This window comes from Ciconia boyciana, chromosome 7, assembly GCF_034638445.1.
Source record: "Ciconia boyciana chromosome 7, ASM3463844v1, whole genome shotgun sequence".
In the NCBI taxonomy this organism is placed as follows: Eukaryota; Metazoa; Chordata; class Aves; order Ciconiiformes; family Ciconiidae; genus Ciconia; species Ciconia boyciana.
The window spans coordinates 1074387-1096999 of NC_132940.1; the positions used below are offsets into that span (position 1 = coordinate 1074387).

The following is a 22613-nucleotide window of genomic DNA, read 5'->3' on the forward strand; positions in this document are numbered from 1 at the left end:
ATTGATTCTGCAGGCAGACATCATAAAATTTCCCCACGTTAGGAGAAAATGCAGGAGTCAGCAGGTTCACCATACTGCGTGGTCCCAGTGGCCAACCTGGCAGCAGAAGGGACCCTCAGTATCAGGAGAAACGGTTGAGGCAGCCAAGGAAGCCGGGACAGCCTCCTCGCCAGCAGAAGGGGATCTCCTACCCCTTGTCAAGCTGCCGATAATGGGGTCTCTGGGCAGCGCGATGTGGCAAATCACCCAACAGAGCACAGATCTAGGGGTTTTTCCTACAGTTTTCTTTTATCACGTATTTTAAATGACTGGTAAATAATGCTTGCCCTTTGTCCCTATCACACGTGCCTTCTGGTTTAGTCTTCTAAAACATTATGGAAGCAAGCGCAGAAGTGGAAGCAGAGCAAGTTTATATCAAGGAGGTCCATGCACGTGGGAGCCCGCGTTTCCTTGCCCGGCCGCACACCTATCTCCTGGGGACCTCCCGCGGGGCCACCTGGCGACCCCGGGTCCTTCTCCTGGGTCGGGAGCTCAAACTCGGGCGGATATTTGCATTCGGTGTGGTGATTCTCCAGTTTTCTCCTAGACGAAGCCGGTAGGGGCTGCTCTCCGCAATGTCCCCTGCCCCAAAGCCTGTCTCACTCTTTCCTGCAATGCGCTGCAGCTGGTGTGAGCCCCGCATCACCATGATGCTGTATTCATTATCAAATTACGGCTTTTATGGGGTTGTTGAGTATAACAGCCATCCGACACTCATTATTTTATCCCGAGTGTGTGTTCCTGTAATAGTCTCCCGTTGTAAGCCCTCATTTTTTTGTCAGAGCTTATTGTGTCAGTGAAGAAACCTTTGTTTCATTTTAGCATTAAAAATAACGACTAATGTAACTGTTCTGAAACCGAAATAAATGCAGTTAATTAGTACCATGGCTGTTTTAATTCAGTTATATATTTCTGGATGCTAAAATCCCCCAATAACATGCAGTGATACTGAAAATTTGGAAAGTAACACGGTATGCTCATGGACCCGATGTTTTCTAATTCTCCAGGTATGATTCTTTGCCTTGCCATGGTCTCAGAGCTTATGTTGCTTTTTATGCCTTTAATTTGCGTTTCAGTGTTGTGTGGCAAAAAAGCAGGGGGGGGAAATTGCCATCCGGGTTGGCTTTCACCATCAGAAGGAATAGCTGACTTATTTACTCCTAGAAAATAAACACGATTGGCTCTCGAATTTTCGAAGACCCCTCTCCCTTAAGAAAAGTGCAAAATAATGAGGACAATACCATGCAGTGAATTGTTTCTTTGTTTTTCTGCATTGGCAATTTCTTCTTCATAATTTTTGGAAGTCAATGTTTCTATATCATAAATCTTTAGGAATTAATAAATATCAAATGCAGCAGCCAGCCCCTTTTTAATATTTCAAATAATATGATTAATCTGGGAGTTGCTCTCTGAAAATGAAACGAAGACTATCAGAACCAATAATATTGTGTGATATTGTCTCTGAGCCTTCAAAGAGAAAATATTATGTGCTTCCATGAAATAATTAATTAATAACTAATAATTCTTAGCTTTACACTATACTGTTCTGTCATTTTAATATGAAAATATATCTGTGAAAAGGGGTGGGAATATTTTAATATAAATAAAAGCAACAAATGAATTTATTGCAGTTGTGATACTAACAGTTTCTCTGTCCTTGCCATGGAAAAAAGCCGCTTCTTTGTGGCAGGAGGGAAATACACGTTATGGTCATGGCCGGTGGTTATGGTGAATGTTAGAGGCCAGGAAACCCCTGTGAAAGTGGTCTTTCGCTGGGCTTGGATGGATTGGCAGGTACTGAGGTTGAAACCTGTACAGATTAATATTCAAATAACATCAGCTGTAGAGCAAATTATATTTAAAATCTTGTGGAAGTAGAAGAGTAAACACTTTTGCTATTAGTTACTAATATTCTACTGATTTTCCATTTAAAATGTTTCAGAATTACGGATTAATCCATGCTTTATCTGCAGACAGATTTCCTAGAATATCTTAAAGCATCTCAAGGCGGACAAGTTTATAAAATTAAGAAGCTGGAGATGTGTAATGAAGAAGATATATTCTGCTTGCTTTCCCAGTCGTTTTGTCCGGCTTTCTCTCTCTGCCTTGTCTTTTGTTTCACCCTCAGGCTGGCAGGTACCTGGCAACTTTGTCATGGCCAGCTATAGAGCAGAAAATCTGACGAGTTCTCATGGTTAATAAACTATACCTCGATTCTCTGGGCGGTGGAAATGGCACAGGAGCAGAGCAGGGAGGTTAATTATGCTAATTACTCATGAAAAGTCAGGTAGCATGTATCCCCATTTATTTCAGGCAGTTTGGCAGACAAAAAAAGCTCATCCTGTTATCTGCTCCTTTTGGAAAAGTCCCCAGGTCAGCAAATATTTAAAGAATTACCTTGGTTTCTCCCTAAGTTTGCAGATCTCCAGTTCCGAGCTGCTATTTTAGAAAGCAATGTAATGGACTGCTGAGAATGGCAGAAAATAGAGGGTAGTAGGTTTGGAAGAACGCCTTTATTTAAAGGAGGTAATTACGAATAAGTGTATTGATATGACGCTAAATTAGTTATTTGACTGCAAACACTGGGTAAAAGACACTCAGGCGTGCCTAGTCTGTTCAGCTTGGAAGGGGAGGAGATGCTACAACATCATTAGCTCCTTTGCTGTCAGAGCAACAAATTAGTCTGCTGTTTGCCCGAAGATGCCTTGGAGCAGAGGCTGTGGGAAGGGCGAGGCGAGGCTGGAGCCTCGGTCATCCCCCCGCGCTGCGCTGGTAAGCGCAAGGAAGGTTTTGCTGGAGGGACCCCCCGGTGGCTTTCCCCTGCTGGAGCAGCTGCGGGGGGACCGGTCTCCTGTGGCCTCTCCTTCCTGATGCTTGAAGGGAGACTGGCTTTGGAGACTCTCCGTCCTCTATAGGGGAGACACGCTGCCTCTTTTGAACCTGAAGAGAAAACTTGCTCTAAAAAAGGATTTGGTACCAACTATGGTTTATGGTGCTTAAAAAGCAGAACGCACGCAGAGCAAAGATCAAAGGAAAAAGGCTCATGTGTGCATGTTAACACCCCAATGTATAATCAGAGCTCCTTCTGCCACTGCCATGAAAAGACAAAGAACAACGGAGATGTTGGGACTTGCTGGTTGCGGAGAAGGAAAACTGGTACAAGGGTGGGAGGAAGGAGAAAGGGGTTGGTAGCCAGGGAGATGAAGGGGTGGTGGGAGCAGAAGCTGCGGTGGACACGGCGGCGTGGTGGGGCCAGGGCATGTGTGGGGAGGAGGCACGATGCTGGGAGGGGGTTCATAGGGGAACAAAACAGAGTTTGCGGGACCTACATTAAACGCTGCCAAGTTCCCAAATGTTTGCTGTCAACTGGTGGCTGCATAGAGAGAAAGAGACTGAAATCTATATTCGATCCATTAGCACCACTTTTCTTGAATCCCGACGTGTCTGGTGCCGTTTCAGAAATGCCGCACACAAGAATTCGCAGTGGGTTTGGTATTTGCTGTGAGCAGGAGAGGGCGGGCGGCTCAGCACCTGGGGGTGAGCTGGTGCTGGAAGGGTGCACCTTCATATAAAGAAACCTCTTCACATCTCAGCTGAGTGCTGCTGTCATTCTTTAAGCAGAAAGCACTTTTAAAGGTAGATCTAAGGACTTTGACATACAGTGGAGGTGCCGGGCAAAGCAAAGCCAGTTATTTATTTTATGTCTGTTTTGGCTGCTGTGAGGCAGAGTTTTGAGGTTCTGATTTTAAACTCTGTTTTAAAACAACTGCTTGTCTCCCCGTTTTTACATAGCTCCTGTTTATCAGACTTCCCAGAAACCGTCTGTGCAGATTTCTGTCCCGTTCACGACAGAACAGTCTCCCTCTGCAGGATAATTTGACATTTGCATGTTTCATAAATAAATAGTGTTGCTTCTTGGGGGGGGGGGGTAGTCTTCCTAAGATTAAGATTTTTAAGCTCTATTAAGTCTTTCTTGTTATTAGTATCCTGTACGCCTTGCTTCCTGGGTGCAATTCCTCTGTAACATCTAACGCTTGCTACACTTCAGAGATGATTCAGCTCCAGCGGTTGCAGCTGAGCGCTGGCCAAGTCTTCTCCCCAGGAGAGCTCCCGGTCCTTGGGTTCACTCTTCCAGGCCTGGCAGCGGGCAGTGCAGGTTAACTCCCTGAGAAAACGGTGCAAGCGGGGCTACAGCGTCTTTGCACTCCGCATACACCGAGCTTGTGCCGCACAAGTGCGGTTGGGGCAGCTGGGGGGGTCTCGAGCTTCGGGCACAGAGGCAGCCGGGGCTTGGCGTGCACCAGCCCCGCCACCGGCCATCGATGCCTCAGCTCCCTGATGGTCTGAGACTGTTCTGTAAATAAAATCAAAAAAAGCCGTGATGATAATGGGCAGCTGTGCAGGTTTTTTATGCCGAATTCCATGCTTTGAGCTGTAGTAGACATGAGAAAACTGATTTTGATCACAAAAGTAGAAGGATCACCTATAATTGCACCTGAGTTATTTTTATTGTTCAGAGAAGTTTCCTTAGTGTAACAAACTTTTAAGACGTTATTTGTAAGAATCCACGGAGAACCCGGAGAAGGCATTTATCAGATCATCAGTAAAAGGACTTTGCAAAAGTTCTTAGCAGGTTTCTGGTGTGATTTTCTGGTTCTGGAGCTTGGATGTATCATTTTATGTTCTGAGCTTCTGGGTGTTTTTCTAGGCCCTGACCCTCATGTTTCTCTCTCCCCTTGCTGCTTAGCTCAAAGCCAATCTCCTTTAAAGCAGAAAAATTTTAGCAACACTGTTTTTTGCAAAGGTTTTCTATGTTCTGAGGAAAGTGGCTATAACTCAATGCCAAAACCAATTTCACGGGGGAAAAAAGATGCTGTAGTAAGCAATAACAACTCTGTTAAGTGCTTCACATCTGCTTTGGTGAACATTCACCCACGGCAGGGTGATGGAAAGGGGATGCTGCCATCCCTCGTGGGTGTTACAGTCAGCTCCTCCAGCTCCCAAAGCACCAGTTATATAAAACCATAAAAATTTTCAAGTCAAATTCTTCTAGGTCTTCAGGGAAAAGAAAGGATTCCAGGACTTTCTGTAAATGAGATGGAACTTTTAACCTGAACTGCAACAGGATTACTGGTTTTAGAGACACAGCCTACACAGAATGAGTCACGTTCTGACCTGGAATGTGTGTCTTACCGTTTAGGGGAGGTGTTTTATGGAGGAAGCGTCTCACGGTATGTCACTTGGTGTCTCCTCTCAGTCGGAGACGTGTTTGGAATGGCTCCGCAGCTGGGCAGTGCCAGAGCCCCGGGTGGCATCTCCCGGCAGGCCAGCTCTCCCGCAGCTCCTCGTGCTCGGTCCCACCCGGGGAGGGAGCGGAGCAGGAACGGGCGAGGCGGGAGCACTAAATGGAGGCCCATGGGGCTGAATGGGCGTATTTAAAGGGTTGCATGGCTTGAATTTCCCTACAGATTTATGAGACAGTTTTTAACTTACTTGTCCTTCTAGCTTTGCAATCCAGGTCACGTAAGCAGTCGCACAAGAAGTGAGGATAATGGTAGCTTTTGGTCCGACTGGAATGAAGATTTTTTTCATTTTAAGCACTGCCCAAGTACTATCCAGATGTGGCCCCAGAGAGCGTATTGAAGGCTGTTTGGAGATACGCGTATGTCAAACATTCATGTGACGTATGGAACGTGGGAAAGCTTTGTGTGCCATCCCGTGCAGTTTGTTTCAAGGGCAGCGAGGTGGGAGCTCCGACCCTGGCTGCGCTACGAAGGCTCCTGTAAAAAGAGACCGTGTGCAGTTTTAATTAAGCAACGGAGAAGAACTGTTTTTTACAAAGATTAATAGGTCTATGTTTTAGTTATGGGGAAATAATAGACTAGAGAGCTAAGAAAGGAGGAGGTATCAAAAAGAGGGGATTAAAAACTTTAAGGAAGCTGGGTGAGACTATATTTTTCTGTACTTACAAATTACAGAAGATCATCCCCATTAATAATGATCGGAAAAATAATAAAATACCTTCAGCCGTATATGACTGTTAACATTAAAATCTATTTTTTATGCTTGTGGAGTAGAGAATTTCTGATTACAATCATCAGTTAAAAAATAAATTGTTCTTTTTTCCAATCTTCCAAATTTAAAAATAGAAGAATTATCTTCTGATGTCAGCTATAGTTTAATCAATACTTTTCCAAGCAATGTAAAGGTAAAAAGAGCAAAAGTCGCTTTTATTTAATGATTGTTATGCTTTCTGTAATTGTGCTACAGTGTTAGTATTAACTTCTAAAAATAATTGGTCCTATGCATAAATTTTAAAAATTACATTGCAGAAAATGTTGCCGTGCTGGGCAGGAAATTTAAAAATAAACAAAATTTAAGGAAAGGGAGGAAAGGGGGAAGAGAGACAAGTCCACTAATCTTTGTAGTTTCTACTGGCTGTCATCTTTTCAATAAATTATTTCCCATACGTTGCTGTAAGAAATGTTTTATTGTTGGACTTCATTAAATATCAGCATGCTTTGGCTTGAATTGTCCGCGAGTGATCGACCACAGCTCCCTCCTGGTGCTGACCTCTGGCAGGACCAACCGTGCACCTTCAGTAATGTGATCCCACAGGGATTTGTGTGTGCTGATGCAGAACTGTGTATTGATTGGTGTCATTATTCAATGTATTTATGGTGCTTAAAACTAGGAGAAGTTGAAGAAGAGTTGGGCTCTTAGCTTGAGGCTCAGACCCATCCTCAGGGATCTGCAGTGGAAGGCTGCCAGCTCTTCATAGGTTCACGTGAAGTCAAAACTCTGCTCAAACTCACTTCTCAGGTTTGCTGAAAACTTGTGTTTCAGTTCCCCGAAACGTTTGGAAGACTTAACGGGCAAATCGTTCCAGAGCGCAACCCCAAATTTTTTTTAGTAAAACTTAGCTTGGCGAACCCTGTTTTAGGGTTTGTAACATATTTTGCTCAGCTGGACTGCTGCAGTCTTAAGGAAGTGGAGGTTTTCATGGAGGACTTTGGTTAGCATTGTCCTGTGCACGTGCATCCCAGGCGCAGAGCGTCGGCGTTGCATCGCCCGGCTGAGCTGCACCCTGGCACGTGCACGGCAAGGGGCAGCCGGGGCCCAGGGACCCGTTCCGCTGGGTTCCTGGTAGTTCTCATCGGGTTCATGTGCGAGGTCTTGTCTCTTCGTAGCTGCCTTTCCTCCCCAGTCCTCACTCACGAGATGGCTGGGTTGTCGCCGAGCGTGCCCCGATCCCTGCCGGCGCAGTGCCGTGGAGGGGGGTGTGGACGGGCAGAGCGTGCACGTGCAGTGAGGCAATTTGTCTTCTTGTGGGAGCTGAACCATCGCGGGGTTTCAGTCAAAAGAGCCAATGTGTTTCCAGATACGTTCATGTTCGTGCAATGAAAATAACACAGAGTTATCACTTATTCTCTGCAGCTTAAAAAATAATTTTAAAATACTGCTCTTAGTTAAAATGAAGAAGTGCATCCAGAGATCAAGTATCTGAAAAATACAATTGTAGAGAGAAATGCGGAGGTTGCGTACAAGGTTGGTTGCAGTATTGCAGTCTGAGTCCATGTGCACTGGTTGGATCCCATGAGCTTGCTTGAGGTCGATATTTTTGTTGTTCTCAGTGTTTATTCTTTGCAAATATTCAACCATACAAAATTGGTTGGTTATGTCACACAAAACATACATGGAAAGACTGCTCTTCCATAGAAAATTATAAAGGTATGGGGGGGGGGGGGGAAGACCAAGCCTTCATTTAAAGGGGAAATAAATCCTTATTTGTCCTTATTTCTGCTCCTCTGCAATAACTACAGTGCAGAATCATTGCCTCCAATGGCCAGGAACACACGTGGGTGAACGTATAGTCCAAGTTGCCTGCAGAATCCTTTTAAGCAATAACTGCATTTTCAGAAATGAGAAGTGATTCGCAAACAGAAAGGGATTAAACTTGTTAGATTAGAAAATATTTCTGAGATGAATCATTTGATTGCTTCTTCCATGGAGTAAATATGCACTTTATCCATTGCATCTCACGTGCGTAGTAGGAAAATACAGCATGTTGGCTGCTATTTAATTTGAAGGGTATCCTGTGCAAAATATTTCATCCAAATTCTGCAACATTTTCAAATCAGTTTGCTCCCACAGTGTTAGGGAACTTGCATGGGTTTTGAATAAATGTGGAGAAAGACTGCTTTGGGGTATTAAGGAGATTGTCTGAGGTAAAATATTTAACCTGTTTTCAAAGAACCTTTTTTGGAATATCATTTTTAGTTTGAAGCCAACGTTATTCCACAATACAGCATGCTTAGTCAGGGTCTGAACAATATTTTAGAAATAACTTTTGTGATTTTGTTTTCATCAAACTTGAAAATCGCCCTGAACAAGTAAGAATCTGTTCCATTTTTAGTCCTCGGTTTTCATGTTTTATAAGGCAGTTGTATACTGCATATTTTTTGTTAATTGGGGGGTATAAATGAAAGTTGATTTTAGCAGGTTTTCATCTCTATCCATGACACCCGTGCACCTAGAAATTAATAAAGCAAAATTTCTTATTTGTTTTAGAAAGTTATTTTAAGAAAATACCTTTGTATATCAGGTAAAACAGCAAGAGGTCTCATGTTCCTTTCTGCACTGCTGTATCTTGCCTTTTCTCAGCAGGAAAGTCTTGATATCAAAAGGGCTGTGTTTATATGAAAAGTTTTGGGGAACCTTTGGGGCTTTCGGAGCAGGTGCCGTGCAGAGGCTGTGAGGATGCTCTGGAGCTGCCGCGATGGCAGCCCCAGGCACTGCCCTTCTCAGCGTGGTTTTCAGGTGGTTCACTTTGCATCTGATGAGAATTCCACTTTTGTCTTTAACTAATAACCAAAAATTTCAGTTCTTATTATCTCCTTTTTTTTTTCTTAAGCAAGGCTAATTTTTTTCTTACAGGCTGCACAGGGAGCAGGGAATTTGTAAGGCGAGGCTGGTTTTGTGTGCTGGGAGAGAAGGAGGCTGGTTTTCTCTCTTGTGGGAAGAAGCCGTAGTGCTAAGGCTTTCTTGCATGTTTTTAGATGTGTGTGTGTGTATAAACAACGAGGGAGTTAGGTAAAACAGTAAACGGTCACTGAAACTACAGGCTGCCTTCAAAAATACTCATTTATAACTGACTGTATCCCGCTGCTGCAGAAATAGCAGTAGAAAAGAAACACATTGTAGAAAAACGTCCGTGAATCTGAGGTTTCTCTGCTTCTCCCCAGTCTTCTGCTCATTAGAATCAATTTGAAAATGTTCATAAGACTTTGAAAGCGGCTCCTTGCCTTCTCCGAATGGGACCAGACCCTACAGAACTCCTCCTGCAGGGATTCGCAGACGTCTGCTGCGCTCTCCATCCTCAAAGTGATACTTCCCTGTGACATCCCAATTCTCTGCTATATAAACTGTGATTTTTTATCCGGTATCGTACGCAGCTTCTCTCAGAACCCTTTCAGATTTCATGTTGAGATCATTAATTAAATGAATGAATAGCTTTTTCATGATCCATTTCTGAAGAATTTCAGCCTGATGCTTCTAGTTTCTTATTCCTAAAGGGAATGTCATTTCTCCCCTTAAACAATACCGCCATATGCTTAAGCTACGAAATCACCATTTTCTCCCACCTAACAGTTTCCATAGTTGCGCTATTTTAATGTTTTATCAAAGAGATGAGATCTATTGCATTCTCTTCTGTTGGATTTCCTTCATATAAAAAACCTCTTCATTAAATAAAAATGTCCTGTTAGTCTGTTGCACTTTGTATTACCTTCCTTCAACTTTTAAAGTTGTTTTAAAGCCTTAAATTCTATTGTGGGCATGGTGGTTAGCCTAAAATTTGCCTGATTCACTCTCCTCATTTTCTTAAATGTAGATAATACATTTATGATTTCCCAGTCACATAGCATCACTTTCAGATTGTTTAAAAAAAACCCACATGCTCCTAGATTTGCAGTTTCATGCTCTCAAACGTGACTCCGTTAAGGTTTTTCTCTGCCCTTGACTCCATTAGCTGCTCTGCCTTTTCCTGCATGCCAGATGTCATCTTCTTTATGGAAAACTGGAGTATAGTGCTCATTTAGTTTTTGAGCCATAGTTAAATATCCTTAACCCCACTGCAGACAGGCTCAGTCTTTTTCATCAGCTCATAGAAATAAAGTTCCTTCTGCATGCTCTCTCATTCCTTTTAGCCCCTCACTTCTCAGCCACCAGGAGGGACTCTCCTTGCTGGCCGTTCCTCCTGGAGACCCTTCTCCCAGCCCTATTTTCCCATGCTCTTTACCCAAGCCATCACTGTTTTCTTTTGCTCAGGTCTCATCTCCCGTCTCCAGTCTTCCTCTTTTTATGACAAACAGCTCCTTGTCTATGGCAAGGTGGTACTTGAAGTATCTCCAGTGTTTATATTCTCCTTGTATTCTCATACACCCACAGTGCTGTGCTCTGCTGGTGTTTACTGGTTTTCTTCCCATCATTATATTTTCTTTCCTCACTTGCTGCTCTTTCATGTGTTTTCCTGTCTGCTAACAAAAATCATCATTCTAGCTGAAGGTCAGGAGAGCATCCCTAGGCGGCCTTGCCTAGGGATTGCTTTCACTGTCAAACACTGCAAAGTAGAATATAAACTGCATCATCCAAGCATCAGTGGACCATCCAGTTAAAATACCCATGGGATTGAGGAGTGGTCTTTAGTGTCCTTTCTCTCTCCTGCTCTCCCACCTGTCCCCAGTGTCACTCTCTTCTTTCCAGATGACAGAAAAGTTTGATGGCTACTCCAAAGCCATTGTTTGCCCTAAAAATTAGAGCATCTCCTGGGACCATTTTTATGCTACCAGCCTGCGTGCCACTGAGTGGCTGCTCCTTTAGCTCTACCAGCGACACGGGTTCCTCAGCTCCGGTACAGCCTTGCATCCTCCGGCATCACCCCGTTCCCCCCGGCCGCCGCTCTGCCCATCCGAGGTTCAGGAGCACCGAACTCTCACACCAGCGCCAGCTCGCCTCTGCAGGGATCCTGCCCCAACAAACGTCTGCTTTCCTTCTTATTTACTTAATTGTGCTAAGAAGTACCGTCAACGTTATTCACCAGCTTCTTACCACTTTTTCTACAAAGTTTTAGTAATTGCGCTTGATGCCATGCTATTCTTAGGACTTGTCAGTGACATTTAATAGTGTCCTTCACAGTGCAGTTCTCTTCATCCCAGCGTGCAAGTGAGCAACTTAAGATGGAAAGCTATTTTAGAGAGGAATTACAAATGTTTCCTAATACGCAATACAAAATATTGACAAGAGCAGCATATTGCAGTGCCTAATTACCTTAGTAGAAGGTTATACTGCTGTTACGCCTGGGTGGCTTTTTTTTTGGTTGCATATCTACAGAAAAGATTTTTAATTAACATTGACCTTTAATACTCCGACTGTTTTTTTAATCTACAGATGGTGAAATGGATTACAAATTAGATTTTGCAATACACCTTGTTCTTTATATTTCTCAGCTGATTAGTTTCAGACAGTTTGCAGTACCTACACTGGTGTGTTCAGCTCGCAATTCCCTCGCAATCTCCGGTGCCATGTTCAAACCCCCGAGATATTGTGTAGAAATGCTGTCAAACTCTTCAGATATACATGTTTTCATTCTCCAGCTGTACTTTTTACTCATTTTAAAAAAACAAAGTCTTTACTTTATGGAAGAATATTTTTGAAATAAAATTTAGAAGGAAAGGAATCTGTCTGGGGTGCATCTGCTTCTGATTGTAGGGGTGTTGTTATTTACTGAGCTCCGATTAAGGTGACTATTATACCCTGCAAAGCACTATTTTTAGTTATTGTTCTAACAATAATTGTACAAAAGCTAAAGTATGGCATAATAAACAAATCACATGCATTTGAGTCACAACCATACCAAAGACGTTTTGAAAAGTATTTAGTAGAACTATGCTTTATATTTCATTGTTGTTGTCAGCAGGGAAATCCATGCTAATTGAATCTATGTTTGCTTTAAACAAGATGTCTTGAATATGATTGGCAATGATAAATCTAATAACCTTTTGAAAATAAAAAAATATCGGTTTGGATTCTAAGATGCCATCTTAGTTTTTGGTGGGAAAAGCCTCTTGGTTCCTTAATGAAGCTAGCAGAAGTTTATTGTGTCTTAGGAAAAGGACAATAAATTTGCACAGGCTCACGTGCCTACTCCTGATCCTTACGGGCTGAAACTGGAGCAGAAAGGGCTGCTCCGATGAAGTCCTTGAGTCCAGTTCAGAAATAACTGAGACTTTCTACCTACTGCTCCACTGAACACTCACAGCAGGAAAATCAGAAAGGAAGAACATAGCAGAAAAATATAATTACGTTTATTGCGTGTTTGTAAGATAGGCTTTTGGTTTTATAATGATTTATGAATTAACAAATGACTCATGTTTTGAGGTTCAACTCTAATATATTATAGCTGTATTTGGTCTAAAAATCAATAGCAAGTCAATGGTATTTAAAAGCTCCTACATTTTCATACTTATGGTTTCACCTTTTTTCTCAGGTGTTACTTGGAAGATGGAGCTTCAAAAGGTGCCTGGCTGAATCGGTCGAGTATTATTTTTGCTGGAAGTGATAAGTGGTCAGTAGATCCTCGAGTTTCAATCGCAACAGCAAATAGAAGAGAATATAGCCTGCAGATACAGGACGTAGATGTGACAGATGACGGTCCATACACTTGTTCTGTGCAAACTCAACACACTCCTAGAACGATGCAGGTGCACTTAACTGTACAAGGTATGTGTTTAAACCAATTGCGAATTGTTATTGGAGATTTACTGGAAAAAACTAATTTATAGATGGGAAATGTCAGCTAAGCACATTTTAAAGCTTTTCTTTCTTTCTTTCTTTCTTTTTTCTTGGATGTATGTAGCCATAGTCTGTATGTGCCGTTGGCTCTGGGCCCCTGCAAATAGATAATTAGCCCAGAAGGGTCTCCAACTTGCCAAAATCCTCAGGTTTAAATCCTCACTCCTGTTCTGCTGACAATTGAACAAGATGTAAAAATATAAGAGGAAAATACCAGTACAATAGTCGAGGTATAGTTCCCCGCAGTGGTACTCTGCAGGTATCTGTCAGTTTGGTATAGGTCTCCTGCACGGCTCAAAACTTGGTTGTTTTGCATGGTATTCAGCCTAGTCACCACGTAAAGGGGCATAATCAGGTGCTGAGTTCACAGAAGGTTTACAGCCTTTGCATTTTAACATTGATACCAAATATTGCCAGAAACGTCCTCATTTCCTTTCTGATGTCAAGATGTGTTCAGAAATAGCCAGTGCTGCTACTGCAGCACGCCATGGAAGGGTCACCGCGGATCAGGACCCGACTGTCCTTGGGGACAGAACAGGGCCACAAGATGTGCTTTGATGATAATGTAATAAAAGTATAAAATAAAAGACGACTGATGGGTGCAGTGAGACAGACGCCAGAGCGCAATCTGTCATGCAGAGTTTGCAGGCGGCACGGCCATCAGCTGCGCCGGCACCCCAACAGCCCGGCTCCAACTTTCCTACAGGACTATTTTGATGAGGGTTTTAAAGGAGGAAAATGAATTGGTTTGTGGGCTCCTTCAGAGGCGGTTCCTCAAGGGCAGCCTGGGAGAAGGCACAAAAATGCTTCATCCCGTGGTGCCTCAGCACCGACGGGCAGGGTGGCAGGTCGCTCCTTGGAAAGCTCATCCTCTTCCCGGCGCAGCTCAGCTGCAAGGGAGGATTCACCAGGGCGTTTTGTACCCCATCAGCAGCCCCACAGCCCCGAAGGTCTTCTTTCTGTTCCCACAGCACTCGGCTTACCTGCCTGCATGGATGTGTCCTACCCCCATGAAGCTTTAAGTATGAAGTTTTCTGTAAATTTTATTGGCATTTAAAAGTGCACTATTTCATCTGAGCACCTCAGGTGTCTTCTCTGGTGTGTGCCATCACAAGCGTTGTTATAAAAACAAGAATTAACTCATCAGCTTACAAAAGGCAAAATTAGAATGAATAAAGCAATTTTTCAAAAGTGGAAATTCTCTTAGATTTAGAAATTTAATAGAAATTCATTAAAACCAAAACAAACAAGTGAAAACAAAATAAGCTGATTTTGCATTAAAATCCATAGTTTTTGTTTCTTCCAGACCAGTTTTCTGACAGAAATACTAAGATCCCAATATTATTAATGAGAACAGTCCATTTATTTCCATGAGACTGTTTTCTGTTATAAGCGCTGCAGAACAACAGTGTCAGTTTTACAAGTGTGGAGGTAATATTTATTGTATTGTTCCAGGGTGAACAATTCTTAGTTTTGATTGTCTTTATAATAGTTAATGCCCTTGTGCAAGGGGCTAAAAAAAGAGTTGGAAATAAATTGCATGTATAAAACATATAAACAGGAGCTTAAAATTAATTAGGCTAACTACAAGTATATAGAGAAATAATAACTCAATAGTTAAAAATATGCATAATTATTAAGCGATTGCAGTTATATCTTCAGAAATGCAAAGTATAACCTAAGGCTTTAACTTATTAGTCTTTGCTGTAATCGTCATTAACATTTTCTTTTGCATTTTTATGAGTAATAAAGCAATGAATATAAAACAGAGGAATTTAAATGGCAATCTCTATTAATCCATATGGCACACCAAAATCCCTTACAAATAACGTGTATGAAATGCTTCTCAAACTAATTATCCTTAACCACTGGACCTTTAGACCCCGATGGTTTGTAAGAATGTTAGACTGTAGCTCTGAAAGAGCTAAGTGTGTTTGTTGCATAAAGAACATTATTTTATTAGTGCAGCCAAAAAGCCATCATTTAGTCATTTTTATAACCTTCCTCAGAGGCGGCTGTTGCGTGAAGACCCGTAAATGTACTGTTTATGTGGCGGGGGTTGTTCCTGGACTGCAGAAGTATTTGTAAACTATGGGATTGGGAAGCTGGAATGAAGAAGCTGTGACAGTATCAATTATTTCAATTGTATATATACACTCCGTTACTCCAATATTATTTCAGTTGTATTTTATGTAGGAAGTAGGGACCAGCTCCATGAAGCATATCCAGAACAAGTGAGCCATTTTCAAGACAAAGTCAAAAAAAATCACTGTCCCTGTATTTTTTCCTGTGTAGTTCTCTTAGCAAGAAGGGAAAGCTGCTGAGCTCCCTGCTTGTAGAGAGAGGTCCTGCATCCGCTGAGCAGCAGAGCGGCATCAGCAGCTGTGGAGGATGCCCCATCCCATCTCGGTGACGACTGTGGCCATTTCTTTCCATTCCAGTTCATATCTTTATGTACATATTACTATAGATATTAATAATTATCAGCCGTGCAATGGATGCGCCGTGGATCGGACGCGAGTGACACCGATCGCGCATCCCACACGGGTGGGATCCCACCTTGAATCAACACTGGGGTTTGCACAGTAGTTTAGAGAGACCTGCATCACCCTTACTACTGTCATTATCTATCCAGCGGACCTGGATGGGACTTGTGCATATAGGCACTTCCAGTCAGGTCGCTTTGTACTTACACTGCTAATAAAGCCATCGCTTCACCTTCCATGTGCTGAGACTCAGGAGGTAAGGATGCAAGCTGGATCGGTCCTTTGAGATGGAGATTGACCTGTCTGAAAGTAACCGCGACGGTAAAGGAAACATCAAACAGCTAATTGGTGCTATAAGCTTATATATCCTTTCCTGGTGAAGAGGGTTCGTAGGGATGATATAATAACATTTGATGGAAGCAGTTTTATGTTTCCTTTTAATATTGTTCATGGCTTTGTATTTCAAGATTAGAAACAACTTCTGCTATTGGGGAGAAATAAATGAAGGGAAAACCAGGTCTTTTGCCAAAGTAAAATCATTCAGTCAAAGGGCTGGGTTTCCTTTTACGTTGTGAATAAATGATCAGCAGCAGACCTAGAGCAGCACATGAAATAACAGGAGAGAAAGAAAATTTAAAAGCAAAGTCTTAGCCCTTTAAAATTCCTCTGCCCTACAGGCTGTATTCTGTCGAGTAACATTGAAAGAAGACATTCTCCTGAAAACAGCAGAGCTGGAAGAGCCAGGGGTGTGTGCATTGTGTCACAAATTAAATGAATGAAGACTTATGTCTGATGATAAGCTCCCAAAAAGGTTCAAACTCCAGATTGCAAAATTATTTGCTATGAAACTCCATTTTAAAAGCTGTGTAAATCCAACTCTCTCTCTTTTTTTCTTTTTTTGGTGTGTGTGTGAGGTCTTTCTATACACACAGATCCAGTAGCTGTCATTTTGAATATCCTCTTCTCTGCTATTTGGGCTGACAGTTTCTGAACATATTCATGTAAGTGTTTCAGAGAATAAATACATTTTAATGGGTTAAAGAAGCCTTAATTTCCATGAGTAAAACATAGAAAGGTAACATGATCAGTGAATAACCACGGCTGAAGGCAAGCAGCAGCCTCTCCATCACCGTCCCATGCGTGGGTACAGGGAGCCGCGGGACCTAGTGGGGTTTGGCCTCAGTCAACCAGGAGTCTCTGGCAGAGCTTGGAGTTGAGTTTCAGTCTCCCAAATCCCTGCTCAATGCCTTAACGAGACCACCAAGTCAAGTCTAGATCCCTGTTACTTATTACATGGTTACACCTTTTTGTACCAAGAAAATTAATCAAGATAGTTAACAAAAAAGTAAGAAGCCTAATGTGTCTTTAGCCCACATTCACATCAGTGAAAGAAAAATCGCGTGAAAGAGAGGAAGATAATCCAGTTAACTATATTTCAGTGACCTTATTAAAAAGAAGTGAGAATTATGAAGTAATTAATTAAAAGTTTAGAAGGTAGGAGTTTGTAATCAACTCAGTCTACCTCAGTGCCAGATGCTTGATCTGCGAAGTCATGAACTGCAGATGATTTAAACATCAGATGTTTGCCATAGTAACGTAAAAAAATGAAATACCTCTTACCACACTATATTGCTCATAATTTTTCAAGCAAAAGGTTGCAATTTCTGCCATTTCTAATCTGACATTTATTCTACCAAAGTTTAAATTGCATCTTCCAAGCTGTGTTTCCCTTTCAATTTGCAAAAATATTAAGACATGTTTACCAATGTCCTTGAGAATTAATGTTGCCGCGGGGCAGAGCGACAGGTCACAGCCCACAGTCTCCGGTTCTCTCCGTGTGTCAGGACGCAGTAATGATGCTATTGCACCATGTGGGGAAAGGGCAAGTCAGGCTTCTTGTTTGTGACTCCGGGGAGATGGAGGCCAGAACAGGGTGTTCCGAAGGACCTCAGCCGCCAAGGGAGGGCTACCAGGATGATTAGGAGAATAAAGAACACATCTGAAAGAGATTGCTTCGTTTAACCTAGCGAAATGAGGGCTCGGGGAGAATTTTGTTATGCTTTATTAATACACTTGGTGTGGAAACCAGGAAGGGAAAACAAACATACCGGCTAAGGGAGAGCACTTTTACAAGACCAGGCAACTATAACTTAGCCATGTGTGAATTTTAACGTGAGATGAGGGGAAGGTACTGGTCCCCATCACGTTGTGGATGGGCTGTCCAGGGAGAGTGGCCAGGATTCGGGATGGCGTTTCCCATGGGGGCTGGTGGGCTGGGGTGACCATGATGTTGGTGAGTGAGGTTTGTGACCGTGGTCTTCCAACGATGGGATTAAGGATCTGAGAGCTCTCTTTGTCTCTTGAATGTGAACGAGGAGCCTGGCGATGCTCCTGGTGACAGCAGTCCAGGAGCAGATCCTGTGCCAGGATCCGCTGGCACAGTCTGGATCGAGGGGTGTTTTTCAAGGCTGCATTTTGGTCTGTCATGGATGCACAGCTCAAATAGGTCCGTGGTTTAGGCTTTGAGGTGTAGATAAGAGGTCTCATTCCCTTTGCCATGCCCTGTCTCCAACTGCCCACAGTCCCTGCTGCCCTTGCTTACGCCCGCTGCACCCTCAGCCTTCCCCGTCGCACAGGAGCCCGGTTCCTGGGTACATCGGTACTTTCCATCAGTACCAAAATGCTAATACCAGGGATCGGTGACACAAAAACTTTCTTACATTAGTTACTTGGCATCTTAATTTTTATTTGAAATCTAGCCCGTGCTGGGCACGTTTGGGGCTCCTCCTGGGACAGACCCTGTGCGTGTGAGACACGGCACTTGCTGCTGTTCTGCCCTCTCTGCATCGTCCCTCTCTGTACGTAATCTGCACTTGACACGGCGTGCATGTAAATAATTCAGTTATCTATGTAAATGCAATTTATAGATTCAGTCAAAAACCACAACCTATGTTTTTTATTTAAACATGTATGATATTGCCAAAGTAATACTCAAGGCCCTTTTTCTGTTTAATAAACCACCTTAATGTCCCCTAAATATTAATGTATTGATTTAGTCTTTGCAATGTTTGCAAAGTCTAATTTGTTTCCTCAATCAGCCCAAGAGGGACTTGCATTTGGAGCTAACGAGATAAATCTTACCCAAATTTATTTAAAGTGGGACAAAATAAATATGCAAAAGACTTCTAAAATCATATAACAACCACTTTCCAGCTAAAACTGACAATCCATTACTCCTTTAAATTGCTAGCACTCGAGTAGAATGTCAGTTTTCGTTATAAAATTAACTCGCCAGTGCCAGCCACTGTTATCATCTTGTCCCTGCTCAGCACAAGAAGAAAAAGACTTAGAAAAATTGTCCCAGAGGTGGAGGCAACTGAGTGAGATTTGCTCAATGATAGAGGGCCCCCAGTGGAACGAACCGCCTGCTCCAGCAAACAGCATACTTGGGCTTGCCTCTACCAAGGGCTGCATCCACCGTCATTAATGCATCATTAATGACTGATCAGAATGTTTTCTCCAGGATTTGTGGGTTTTATCCATTCATTTAATTCCTCCCACATAATTCCTCTCACAGCATTCAAATGAGCTGCAGGGGCTCTCTCTCTCTCAAATATGTATGAATGGCTTTTACCCTTCTTTAAAAGACTTAAATCATGGAAAATGTTTGCATTAGCAGGTGATCTCATTTACAAGGATGTAAATCAGGAATATTTTATCTGAAGTAGAACAGGGCTGTACTAGTCTGAAACTCATAATTCTGCAGTGTTGGAGGTGCTTTACAGCCATGGCTGCAGCTGAATTTCCATTATAAGCCTGAAATTTCCATCTTCTGAAATCTGTAGGCAAAGGATAATCTACACAAAATAACCATTTGCTCTCTGGTCCAAAGTATATTAGTTCTGTTACATTTGAATTAAATTGAATGAGTTGTTTTGTGACCTGTGAGAGTTTTGCAAAAGGTGTGTTCAGCAGAGTCCAAGGTGTCTTTCAGCAACTTCTTGCATTATACGACAACGCCAGAAGCAGAAGTAGGAAAAAATACAGGGTAAAGCAAAAAAAAACCCAAAAACCAACCAACTTAGGTTAAAGAACATAATAATGTAATGCAAAGGGCAAAAATGTAGATGATTAAATTCTGAGTTTTGCATTCATTAGGTTGGTGAGGTTCTTCATTCCCTCCTCTGCCAAGCTAGAGAGGTGCATAAGCAGCCCGACGCTTCTTGCTGGCACAGCATCTCTCGTCCTGTCTAAAGCATTGGTCTGGTAAGGTCCCACCCTATAAACAGGAGACCTGCCTCAAATAAAACAAAACCAACCAGCTGGAAATGTTGTGTGAAACCCAAGTTGTAAAAAAGATTATGAAACTTTTAGAAAGAAACATTTTAAGAATGATTTTGGAAAGAAAGCCAATTCAGAATGAGAATTTATCAACGAGTGAGCTGGTGGCTGGCTGCTCTGTGCGGTGGGTCTCTTCTGGTTCTTACTGACATTAATGCAAATGCAGGTCAAATCTATTACTTTGCATTAGAATGATCGAAAGTGAATGATGTGAACAAAAACTGTTGGGCCAGCTTTTAGTTTTTATTTTTATTCCTTTTTAATTAAAGTGCAGATAACCTCCACAGTCTTCCACATCTCAGGGAAGAGGCTTTTATTAAGGAATTTACAATCAGAAGTGTTTGACTTTGAAAAATGTGAAAATAACTTCTTAGTTGGTACCGCTCAGTCAGGACTGTGGGTAGCCTTATCAAGTGTTTCTAGAGCTCGGACAGCGTAGCCCCTGCCTAAAGCGTTAGCGTTGTGCTGGCCACTAGCAGAGAGAAGATGCCGACTTCACGACATCGTGTGTCTGGGCGTGTTTTTGGAGCTATGGCAGCCCATTAGCAAAAAGTCACCCATAGCAGAACGTGATGTGTGATTGCATCATATAATGCAAGAAATTATCAAGTCCGCCAAATCTACTCCCTTTTAAAGATTTTGTATTTATTGAATGTGCGTTTTTTAAGAATTCATATCTATTGAATGTGCTGCTCCCACTGAACTCCATGGCAAAAAATCCTGATAGTTTCACTCAAGAAAGAGCCAACACTCATTGCAAGACTTGCTTGGAAGACTAAAATTGAAATGCTGTTTTTTCCATTGTACTACCTCAGAAATACAATTGTCATCTGAAAATAGAGTATAAATGACTAGTTAAAATAGATTTTAATTACAATTACTTTATCCAAATGCAATTTCATTTGAACAGATCCTCCAAAATGTTATTTGTAACTGTAATGAACTGCAGGAGTATTATTTTAAAGACATAAAATTTGGCTTATGGCACTTTTAAGGGTTGGTTACATATAGCTACATACATGGTTTAGTGGTGGACTTGGCAGTGCTGGGTTAATGGTTGAACTTGATGATCTTAAAGGTCTTTTCCAACCTAAACCATTCTATGACTCTATGTTCTTCTGACTGCCCTTACTGTGGGCTCTATTATTCCCTCTCTGAATGCCTCTTTGCCATCCTGTTGATTCAATTAAAGGCAATTGGGCTGGCCTGGAAAAACTGAGTTAGTAATTATTTTGTTATTCATTGCCATCATTTCCACATTGCAAGTGTTTTTGGAACTGTGTACCCTGAGTAAGCTGTATAATATTTTATTGAGCTTTCTGCTGCCTGTCACGGTGAACACTGCGATTACTGTGATTTATCTGATTTTTTTTTCATTGGATTTCCATTATTTCAACTTCTGTAGTTTTAGACTGTCAGTTGTCAGGAGAAAAAAAGGTGTCCCATGTTTAAAAGTTTAATTTTTGCTTGGAGTGATGTTAACAAAGACAGTCAAATAGCCTTGGAGTGCATTGGAGACCAATCTCTGCAACTCTTACTCAGAGTGTCATCTTTTTCATCACCTAGATTTGAAAGAGGATGTAAAAAATAGCCCACCTGATGCAGGGTAGATCTAGAACATGCTGGTTTTATCTTGCAAAAAGGGATTTAATCTAAATATTTAATGAAGTCTTGGTAAGGAGGTGCAAAAACACTGATTATCCTCAAATGAATTCCCAACTTTTTTGAAAATCCTTACCTTCCGTTTCTCTAAAATTGAGAAGCAAACACTGTCAAAGTATTTTAGGGTCAAAACTTTGGCACAGTAGGATTTTTAGTAAATTCTTCCTCACAATATTCTAATTAACGCAATCAAAATGTGCAATATCAGGAATTCTGTTCATTGTAATCAATGAAAACATAGATCTGTATATGAAAACCATTTCTATAAAAACAGGATGGAAAGAAACTGAAAGATAAAACAAAAGGACACATCAAACATTCTTCCGCGGTGGCTAACGCGCGGCGGCACGGCTGTGTCCCTTCATCGCATGACTGAAAGCAGCATGTCTGCTGTATGTCTGCGTGAAGGACTGAGGTCAGCATCTTGCTTTTAGCCTGATTAAAACTAATAACTTCTGACATACTAAATATCCTGACTGAAATACTATAATCTGATAAAAACCTTTTGTCAAGTCCACTTAATGTTTAAAAGGTGAGACAAATGGAAACTGCGCTGAATTTACAGGTTTCCCAAAGAGTGAAACTTTCCCTGCAGCATCCCTCATCTGCTGATGCCGCTGAAGATGCGGCATCATAACTATGTCCGTATGGACTTTTAGAATCAATCACTTATTTGAAGTAATAAATATCTTATTCAAGGCTCCAGGGTGCCAGTGATAATTAATTTTACCATATATACAGTTAAATGGCACCTCAATAGCATTACAATTTGTTCTGTGGGAATTTCGATGCCTGACTAGCCGTCCTTCCACCTCTCATCGTTGGCAGAAAGCCTTAGCCCTGCCCTCCCAGGGGCCGGAGCCGAGCGGTGTGCCCCACGCTCACCGTCCTGCTGGTGTGCCCCACGCTCACCGTCCTGCTGGTGTGCCCCACGCTCACCATCCTGCTGGTGTGCCCCACGCTCACTGTCCTGCTGGTGTGCCCCACGCTCACCGTCCTGCTGGTGTGCCCCACGCTCACTGTCCTGCTGGTGTGCCCCACGCTCACCGTCCTGCTGGTGTGCCCCACGCTCACCGTCCTGCTGGTGTGCCCCACGCTCACTGTCCTGCTGGTGTGCCCCACGCTCACCGTCCTGCTGGTGTGCCCCACGCTCACTGTCCTGCTGGTGTGCCCCACGCTCACTGTCCTGCTGGTGTGCCCCACGCTCACTGCCCTGCTGGTGTGCCCCACGCT

General features: G+C 42.4%; 1 protein-coding gene across 2 annotated transcripts in view; it reads left to right on the forward strand.

Moving 5' to 3' along the window:
* NEGR1 (neuronal growth regulator 1) overlaps positions 1-22613 on the forward strand; it is a 302027-nt gene that overhangs the window by 132930 nt on the left and 146484 nt on the right. For both annotated transcript variants that reach the window (XM_072867357.1, XM_072867358.1), the window contains exon 2: positions 12587-12819. In XM_072867357.1, coding sequence (XP_072723458.1) covers positions 12587-12819 — 233 coding nt within the window. The remainder of the gene's footprint in view (positions 1-12586; positions 12820-22613) is intronic.